Here is a 10,702-nt window from a genome sequence, read left to right on the forward strand (position 1 = left end):
TGTTTTCGAGACAAGATTAGGATTATTGGGCAGGTTCAAATTTGGGGTAAGCATGGTTGATTATGCAATTTGTTCACATAATTTATATGAGAAAACTGAGGAAGTTGCAATTGGGGAACACATACGGGATTTGAAGTCAAATCACAAACCAATGTATGTCAATTTTCTGTGGACAGAAAAGCAGCATGTGGCAAAAAATCAGTGCCCTCAACAACCACTTACACAGGGCATTATTCTTTTGACTCTGAAAACTGGTAACACTTTCAAGGTCACGCTTGAGAAGCTTTGCAAAGAAAAGTTAATGCACTTGCAAGTCGTCAATAATCAGGAGTTAAAAAAAATGCTTCACAGGGCTCCTTCAAAGCGCCAAAAAGCAAAGAAAAGAAAGTCTGAAACAAACTGTTTTCCAGTCAATCCCTGGTTTGATGAGTAGTGTTAAATGGCTAGAAAAAATTTAAGAGAGTCAAATACAGAAATATTTGGATTACAAACAGATTTTAAAGAAGACAAAAGCTGATTATTTGAAAGGCGGGAAGAGCTATTTTTTCTTGGTAAAAATAGCCCCAAGTTATTTTGTAAGGAACTTCAATCAAGAAAGAAACAAACTAAAAATAATTTCACAGCTACACAGTGGTTTGAGTATGCTAGGCAGCTTTATGAGCAAGATTGTAAGGTGTACCCAACACCAATAATACGGCAAATCTTTTTTGGGTATTAAGAAGTTGGGTGGTGGTAAAGCAAAAGACTTGATTGAGCTTCAAGCAGAATATCTCAAATAGGGCATGAAAGCACTTGCACCGCATATTGCAAAAATCTTTAATAATATCAGCCAATGAGGTTTTCCTAAAGATTGGACAACTAGTTTAGCAATACCCATTTTTACGAATGGTGATGTCAATAACCACTCCAATTACAGGACGATTATGATCAATCCTTTGTTTGCAGAACTTTTTGGCAGCATGATTGAAAATATAATTAGTAAGTGGGCAGAAGATAAACAACCTAAGCATTTGACAATTGATCATTGCATCACTCTGAGACACATTATTAAAAAGGGAAAGGAGTAAAAGATGATGTCTTTTGCTGCTTTTATTATTTTAAAAAGGCTTTTGACACAGTCCCTAGGGACAAACATTGGCATAGAATCGAAGAACTTGGGATCCTCATATACATTATAGTTGTTGTTCATCGAATGTATGAAGAGGTCAAAAACTAAATAAAAACTTCTGCCGGCATTTCAGAATGTTTTAGGAGTGATATTGGGATCAAACAAAGCTGTCCCTTATTGCCTATCCTGTTTGGACTATATTTTGACAAACTAGAATAGTGGTTAAACATGCAAAATGGTGAAGGTATTCGATTGGGAGAATTTGTTATAAGGCTGCTCCTCTAGTGGATAATCTCGATTTGATTTCCAAATTCTTTTGTTTGCAAGAACATTACGTACACTCAAGCATTTTTGTAATATGGTGGGAATGCAAGTCAACATCAGCAAAACTAAAGTCATGGTTTTCTCTACTAGCATAAAACAGAATCAGCATAAGTTTAATTTTGAAGGCCGCATTCTTGAGGAAGTTACAAAGCATAAATATCTCGGCATTGACTTAAGCAGGAATTTAAAATGGGAAGGTTGCAAAAATAAAAGAATTCTGGGAGGCTGTAGGGCCTTTTATGCTCTTCAAAACAGATGTAGAGAGACAGAAGTTTGGGATTGGAAAACTAATCAACCCAATTCAGTCTTTTAGCTTTGCTGGTAGTTCTTTATGGTTGTAAGATGTGGGCCAGCAGCACCTACATCTCACAATGGAGGCAGATAGAGGGAAGTCAAAAATGTTTGATCACAAGAAAGTTCAAAATCAAGAGCACTATTCCATATGATGACATGTTAAGTGAAATGGAAGCTGCCCTTATTGAAGCAATGGCTATGGTGCATCTCCTAAGTTACTTAAAAAGAACTTAACAAATGGAAGACGGCAGCTGGCCTAAGGTTTCTTTAATGATGTTTTGTACGAAAGTAAGAAGATGTAGATGCAACAAAACATCAAGTGGATGGGTAATTGGAATATTCACTTCACCATGTGCCCCACAAACAACAAAGAAACAAAGGTTTTCATCATGGATAAGTTCTACAAGAGGAACTGGGGTGATGAGATAGGCAGGAAGAAAAATATACTATATCAGCGAGATTAATCCCACTTATGACCAACTTCAAAAAGCTTACATAGGGGGCAATATTTCATGGAGAGAAAAAAACTCTTATTGTCATGGAGAGAAAACTTAGGACTAACTTGCATCAACTTCCTTGTGAGACCCCATTGGAAAAGACCAAAAGAGGTGCGGAAGAGCAAGTTTGTTCTTTTTACAATTCTATGAATGTGGAAACTGGATGCCATTTTATTGTTGAATGTGTTGCTTCTAAGGACAGCAGAGGCAAATTTAAGAGTATTATAATAGCTAGCTCTTGGCATAACTTATTCAGTGAGGAACACATTGAGAAGTTGGTTGCACTCATTATTAATTTGCATAAAAAAAGAAATGATTTACTGAGTCTGATAGGCTGTCCCATAGGGTATGTTTAGCCTTGTGGATGTTAAAATTATCTTCTTCTTCTTCCCTACTGTTACTGGATATGGTAAAGATTGTGCTGGCCAGGAGAGTCTGGAACATTGTAGGGATTCAATCTTGGTGGGCTTTAAATCAAATGTAAATGTGCTGGTAGTGTCTGAAGATTTGAGGGAACGACTTACCAGCATGATCCTCCATTTCAAGGATATGGATGTGTTGAAGTTTGTAGCTGTGAAAGAAATCTTTATCTCAAGACATTAATACTGTTATCGTCACCTTCAGCTGAAAAGGACACTTCTGATTACATTGTAATATCAAACGTAATGACATCTGTCATTCGACATGCGTTGAGGCATGAAAACAAAGAGTTATATTTTGGGAAACTCAAGAGACCTTTGGTTGTAATGTGGAGAGTCTCTCTATGAGTTATATATATTCCATCAAGCGAATGGCATTGTACACTTGAATTTTATTCTCAATAAAAGGATCTTTTGTTGTGTGGCTGGGTTTTCAACATGGTATCAGAGCTTGGTGGATAACAGCAGTAAAGAGATTTTTTTTACATGCATATATTGGTCAGAAGTCTTGTTAAGTCCCTATGTTTTGTTGGCATCATGATGTATCTGTCATGATCATTGTCTTTGCCTTGATAATTTTATGGTTATTGTATTGTGGGCTGTTCTTTCAGTTTCAATCATTTTTGATATGGCCTGTTTCTTTGTGTTAATTGGTTTAAAATTCTCTGTTCATGAGATGATATATTTTTAGTATCAGGAGGCTTATTTTGCATAAGGCAATGCGTTGCGGTGGAAATATATTCTCATATTACTTGTCTATTGGCTTCCTTTCTTCTAATGTAAACTTCTCGTCTCTACTATATTGTGGTGTTGTATTTTCTTCTAGTGTTTATATCTTTGACGTTGTGCTCAGCGACAGAGGCTAATTTGCTTAACAACGGATTTAAGAGGCCGCACAGTGATCATCGTTCTATCGTGATGTCTGCTGAGGATTACAAAGATATTTGAGGCAATAAGAGGAATAAAGCATCACTCTTGGTTGGTATGCTGGAGTTTATGTCATTGCTGGAAGGCAAGCATTCTTGGAGTTGTTTTTGAGTAATCTCGAGCACCTTTAGATTTATATCATGCAGAGGCATGAGCTCTGCAAATACTCCTTGCATCAGATACATCAGCGATCATTCACCCAGTATTTGCAGAGGTCAATATCAATTGTATACATATATGAACATCAAGCTCTGCAAGCAATTCAATCGACAGTTACTCCTCTTTATGGTGGCCCGTGCATTTTCCATTTCGCTCAGTATTCCACCTCCACACCGAATGCATTGGTGTCAGTGGTCATGGATTTGAAACTTTGTGACAATCACTGCTGGAAAGACTCTAAATATCATGTGTCGACCTTCTGTCTTTCATGCAACCTCTCAGCTCTTATGTGTTGCAGTGAAGAAATAAATTTTTGTGCATGCATCTTTTTTCTTCCGTCGTCAGCTTGTTTGGGCTCTCTTATGCCGTGAGCACATGTTCTTCAGCTTTGATGATATGGCATTGATGTCTGAGTCGTGGCTCTGAGTGTGTTGAGGTGGCTCAATTTTAATATTTGACTTGGTAGCAGTTGAACGTCTTTGGTTCATTCTACCATTATTGTATTGCTATTGTCAGTTGCTTTGATTACCTTTGTCTCCACATGTGCTCGGGTAAAACTCTTCAGATTCTTTGAGAATTTATTCAAGATGAACAATAGAAGAGTTTAAGTCATCTTGATTTCATATTTGTGAGATGCAGATACTTTAGAGATTTATGTGCCTTCTTTGTTTTATGATTATGAGAATCATGTCATGGGTCTATGTCAATAGTCAGGGTTGAATGGTTCCTCAATTTCAATAGAGATTATACTTCAACAGACAAATGAAGTTTTTTCGATTATTGTTTCTGAAGGAAAAATGGTGTAATTTGAAGGAGTATCCATTGTACAATTGTTAGAATGGGAACTAGCATGCAGGTCACTCCATTAAGTGGCGTTCGTTCAGAACCCCCATTTTGTTATCTCCTCTCAATCAACGGTCTCAATCATCAGTTTCAATATACTGTTAGCCATAATGCGGCACCATCAGAAAATAATGGCATATTTTGATTGAAGGTGAACAAATTCTTCCTCCGATTAAGAATCTAAGGGCATGAAGCTCCCCGAGCCTATACTGAAGAAGCTTAAGTTGAAAAGGATTGTGCAGCTGACGTCCATACAAATTTTGAGCTTGCCAGTAATAATTTCTGGTCACGATATGACTGGAGTTTCTTTTATCGGGAAGAATATTGAGGGGTTACAGTCTGTAGCAAACTTGTTTCAAACAGAAGGAAGTTTCATCACCATTTTTCAACATGTAATTGTTCTTCCGTATCATGATTATCGGCAACCTCTTACCTCCAATCGCATATCAAGGTCCACCATGTCTGGAGGATTGAGGAAACAAAAATTGGTGATAAGTATTTTGTGCAATGTTCTATTATGTAATGTTAATATCAGATTTTTTCTTTTTAAATTGATGGCATGCGCATTACATTGGTTGTAGAATCTCATCTGATAAGTATTTATATATTGATTATTAATAGTGTTTTCTCTTAGCATTGGTAGTTGCTTTTACTAATCTCTCTTGGTTGCTTACAGGATACAACAAGAGGGACATATTGAGATGAGGATGTTGCAATTTGAATTAAATAAATATTTGCATTTGGAGGAAGACGTTCAGCTTCAAAGGGAGTTGTTCTTGATTGAAAGTTTGCATGCATGATCAAGGAGATTATTCTTTGCAGGATGCAATAAAAATGATTAAGAGGGAGATGTTCTTAGCTTCACAAGGAGGCTTATATCAGCTATCTTCTTTTGATAGTTAAGAGGGAGTCTTTATGGAATCCCTACCAATTTTACATATGTTACAAATATTTTGGTATGGTAGTTTTTTTTTTAGACTCTTAGTGGAAACAAGTCTTAGCCATAATTGCATTTCTTGTTGGTTATGAGTTCTTTTTCATGATAGTTATAAGGTCAACCTAATAACTCTTCACTCTAGTAGTGAACATCATGTTGAGAGAGTCCATGATGACATCACGTTGAGAGATTCTGTTATGGGAGTTGGAAGTCATCTTGAGAGAGTCCATGGCTGGATCATGTTGAGAGAATCTGTGATAAAATGCTGGTTGTAAACCTGACTAACTCGTTATGTTGGGAGATTCCATGTCAGTGTCACGTTGAGTGAGTCCATGATGAAAGTTGTCTGTGATTTTTCATGTTGAGTGATTCCATGATTATGAGTCATTGTTATAGGTCTATCATGTTGAGTGATTCCATGATCATTAGCAAAATTGTGTCATGTTGAGAGATTCCATGACAACATCACATTGAGAGGGTCTGTGATGAAAGCTGGTTGTGTTTTTTTGCAGGTTTCATATTGAGTGGTTCGATGAATTTTATAGGATCTATCTGTTTAGATATTATCATTGACATTTTGGTTGCAGCTTTTTGTGACTGTTCAGCTAAAGATTTCTCTCTCGCTAAAAGGGAGTGTTGAAGTTTGTAGCTACACTAGAAATCTTTATCTTGGGACGTTAATACCATTATCATCACCTTCAGCTGAAAAAGACACTTATGATTAAGTTGTAATATTAAATGTAATGACATGTGTTATTAGACATGCATTTAGGCATGAAAATAAAGAGTTATATTTTGGGAAGCTCAAGAGACCTTTGGTCATAATGTGAAGAGTCTCTCTATAAGTTATATATATCACATCAAGCGAATGCATTGTACACTTAAATTTTATTATCAATAAAAGTATCTTTTGTTGTGTGGCTGGGTTTTTCCCTTCATTCTTGAAGGGTTTTCCGAGAGTATCTTCTGGTGTTTGTTTTAGTGTTAAGTTTATCTTATTGATGTTTATCATTGATTTTTAGATTAAATCCAACAGGATGTACCTGTGGTGTTTTGAAGATGAAATACCACTGGATAGTACTTGGTGGTGACAAGATCAACTGTCTTTCATGCTACAACTGGTTCAAATGCCTTAGCCAAGCCTCCGCCCCTTTGTTGGCAAATGACTTACAGGCTCTGTATTTAGATGTTTGGAAATCTGCAGGATGATTTTCAAGCCCCAATAATGCTTTGGCTTGACCTTTGTATTGTTTACCCTGCTTGTTTCTCGCAAAAATGGCATTTTACAGGTGGCTAGTAGTTTTAGACTTCCTACAGGGAAGGCTCTGGTACATAGCAAGAAGCATCAAGAGTTTTTATCCATAGGGTGGTTTTCTGCTACATTGTCGTGGTGTTGTGAATTAGCTCTAAAACAGGTTGTGGTCCAACACAAGGCTGGAATGTCATGTCAGGGTTCTTGAAGCGTTGCCTGATGGCTGAGGTGGGTTAGATGGTTGGTCGCTAGTTTTAAGGTCTTGCGCTCTCTTGTTTTATTGATTTTTCGTTGTTTGCCAGTCTGGTAACTGGCTTAAACTTGTTATTGGCCCGTGTTCATACCAGTTGATTTGTTTTAGTTTTATTGGGATAGTGTGCTTCTCCTACCTGATAGTACAGGACTTTTGTTTTGATGTTTTCTTCTCTTCCAGCTTCTGATTGGTCATTTTGTACTTATAACGGCTCTTTATCGACGTTTATTTAACAGTTTCTTCAAAAGTCCCTCTTTAGTAGAATGAAAAAACATTTAAATTAACCTCTAAATCTTGTAACCGAGGATAAGATTGACCAAAAGTCCTCTTTATATGTCTTGAAGTTGAATTTAAAATTGGATAAAACACACATCCAGACATGTTTGGAATTGAGAAAAGCATACACCCGAATTATGTACCCAGTAGATAAGATCGGGTGACGTAATTAACATTAAGATTATCATCGTATCCTGACTAGTGTGGATATAACATACAATGTTAACAATAGTAACCTTGGACAAATGCCCACCTGATGTCTGCCAGATTGGCTACGCATCTTTTCATCGTTATAATCGTCGTTATCTTCAAATTCTTCTTCTGCTTCATACGCGTCCCTCTGAGAAGCCCTAGCAACATAATCCATGTGACCAGGGGGTGAACCAGCCAGTGGCTGTTTCATTTGGGCTTCAGAGAGCCCGTCCTTCCGCTGAAAAGTCTGCGGCAGGGGCAAATGCTGAACCATTTTCTGCACAACCCCATCCAAGCGGGTCCCGAAATCCACCACGGCTTGGCCGAATCTAGCCTCTACAGGACCGGCCGCTTCGAGAACCCCCTTTCCGAACTGAACCCTGTCTACCTTTTTTCCTGACCAGGGCCACGGCCACATGGGAGCACCGTCCTCCCCTCGCCTGTGCTCTCCCATGGGATCCCGAAGCATAGAGCTAAGCCCCCGCATGACGAAGCTAAAATGCTCCATGATATCCTGACCCTGCCGTTGCATGCCTTCCATCATACAGAAGATTAAAATGCTGCAAATTTTAATTCAAGGGAGGTTTTGGATTCGAAACTTCGCTCATACTGCTGTGCATAGCCATTATGCTATCCAGGCTGTTCAAAGATCACATTGCATTGGCATTTAATTAGAATTCTCACCGTCAGAAATGAGGAGATCGAGAATATCTGAGGCTATTTGGTGCGGAAAGCCTCTCTGGAGTTGCTCAAACCAAAATTTCCTATCTTTCAAATAGGAACAGATGGTGGGCGATTTTTTATTGTTTTAATAATTAATAATCGATGCATTTTTTTCTAAAGTGGATGAGACCCACAAATCATCTCGGTTGGTTGAGATGCTCACTAGTTATTATTAGTTCCTGCCTATAGGAGGAATACTAACACATTCATGTAGGTGCTATTAGTCTTATTAATTTGACCAATTTATTTTTTCATTTCTTAAGCCTATTTTAATGTTTATTTTTAGTAACCATTTTCCAAATATTTATTAATAGCCTTTATCTCACATTTTATTGGCTGCACACAATTTAGGCAAGGAGAAAATTCATTTTTGCAAACCAAAATTACAATAAATTAGCATCGAACATATCTAATGCATATCTGTCCAACTTTGATTTCTGCATTTTTGTTAGTTGTTCAGAATTAATTAAATGCTTGGCTTTATCTTCATCCTGGTTCAAACTGACTTCCAAGTATCACAAGTCGACGGAGAAATCTCGTACCCATTTTGTTCCATCCAGGCAGCCTCTTCGAGCCCTAATTTGGAACGATTTTTCGGTCCAAATTTGGATTTTTATTGAGGACGATTTGGCCCAGGGAAGCTTTCAATACATGAATAAGGTGAGATTCTTTTTTTAAATTCCCCTTCTTCTTTTTTTTAAAGCTAAAAATCCTGTGCATTTCTTCGAGCAACGATCATTTTTTATCTATAGTTTTGAGGTTTCCTGCATTTTCTTTATCGTTGATGACACAAGAAGTCGTAAATTCATTCCTCTGAGAATTAGGAACGGCTTTTTTCGTTAAATATGACTAAGGAAACTAGAATTGTAATGGTATAAGTAAGAAGCCTTAGTTGTCGTTGTCTGTGAACTATAGAAGATTCTAACTTTTGAGCTTTTAATTTGTTTATACCGTAAAGCTTCGGTTGTTTGTTAATTTAAGTATTGAAGGGTTTAATGTTGCCATCACAAGATAAAGTTAATTCTGATAGTTTGGGGTTTATAGTTTTGCTGCTTTCTTCAACCCTATTAGGCTTACGTTTCGCTGGAAAAACTTGTTGATTTATATTTGTAAATTATGCAGCATATGATTTTTTCATGTCAATTGTTTAAGGCATTTCAAAGCAATAATATTAGTAGGCATTTCAAAACAATCATATTAGAAATCTCTTGCAACCCTTGAGTAGCTCTGAAATACAACAATATATTTAAAATGCTTCACTCAAAAGTAAAATGTTTAATCAAACATGTGGGTACTACCATATCATCTAAGATTCTAACCTATCATCAAACAAACTTCAATTTCTCACCTATATTGGAGTAGCAATGAATGGGGTTCTGTTTACTATACCAGACAAAATATCTTACACTCTTTGGTTTATATTTTTACTGAATTGGTATATATTAATAATTTCTAAATCACCTTACAAATAGTTATTCTTTCCCATGTGTGGTACACTTGTTCAAAGATTTCTCAAGGGATGCACTGAAAGAGGAAAACTGTGTCCAATTGTAATATCACTACCTACAAAAAGTAGGAATGATAAACTAATATTTAGCCGAAAACTTAATAACCAAACCTCAAACAAAACAAGCTCAACAGTCAAGATTCAAGAACAATACAAGCTAAAGGAGCCATAGACTGCATTATAAATTTTATAACCAATTTGATTATCGAAGCTAAGTCCGTTGGCAGCTCCTACTGAACATGGACAAAACCTGTTCCTTGTTTGCAACAAGAAAAGAGCATTTAATGTCTATAAACTTATAGTCCCAATGTACTTAACCTTACCAGTTTGACCTATAAGACATTGGGTATGGACATCCAATATACATCATACAGCTAAAGTTTTATATTCCCAACTCAAACTGGCATCTGTTGATTTGAGAAATCAGTAGTAGGGGCATATCCATCATCAGATGATAAATTATTTATGGCATTCACATCATAATTTCCTGGAAGAAGAGTTTGATGGTTGCTACTGCTTGTCACAGAGCTACTCTCTGACAAGGGCTGAACAACCTGCTCTTGGCATGGTATGTGTTTTAAGAATTTTTTATTTGATTATGCCTTCACTTATAATCCTGCATGGAAACTAGTTTATATTATGTAATTTGTCATTTTCAGGTTATGTATGTGTTATAACTACATGCCTAGTGAAGATTATTTCATGCATGTGAGCAGCTGGGAACAAATATATGTTTTTCGATAAATTAAGTGTTTCTTTAGGTTGCTTGACTATGGAAATGCAATGCTGCAATTGAGCAACTAAATTTTATACCATAAGAAAGATGGCTAGTCAATGTTAGTATATTACAGCATTTTATGCCAAAACAAGTTCAAACATATTGGGGATTCATAAGTGTCTATTGCTCACCCAAATGAATATGAGTTACATATGTTCTACTCGCTCTATGAGCTGATTACCTAATTTTTATATTGTCATATTTCATTCTAAT

The 10,702-nt window shown here is 36.6% G+C and overlaps 1 protein-coding gene across 2 annotated transcripts in view; it reads right to left on the reverse strand.

Moving 5' to 3' along the window:
- LOC149565788 (uncharacterized) overlaps positions 1-8,228 on the reverse strand; it is a 101,852-nt gene extending 93,624 nt beyond the window's left edge. For both annotated transcript variants that reach the window (XM_089819276.1, XM_089819275.1), the window contains exon 1: positions 7,543-8,228. In XM_089819276.1, the coding sequence (XP_089675402.1) occupies positions 7,543-8,025 (483 nt within the window). In that variant the 5' untranslated portion in view covers positions 8,026-8,228. The remainder of the gene's footprint in view (positions 1-7,542) is intronic.
- Positions 8,229-10,702: the final 2,474 nt, after the last annotated feature.

This window comes from Cupressus sempervirens, chromosome 3 (genome assembly GCF_028749045.1).
Source record: "Cupressus sempervirens isolate cs-2001-9-10 chromosome 3, ASM2874904v1, whole genome shotgun sequence".
NCBI classification, from domain to species: domain Eukaryota; kingdom Viridiplantae; phylum Streptophyta; class Pinopsida; order Cupressales; family Cupressaceae; genus Cupressus; species Cupressus sempervirens.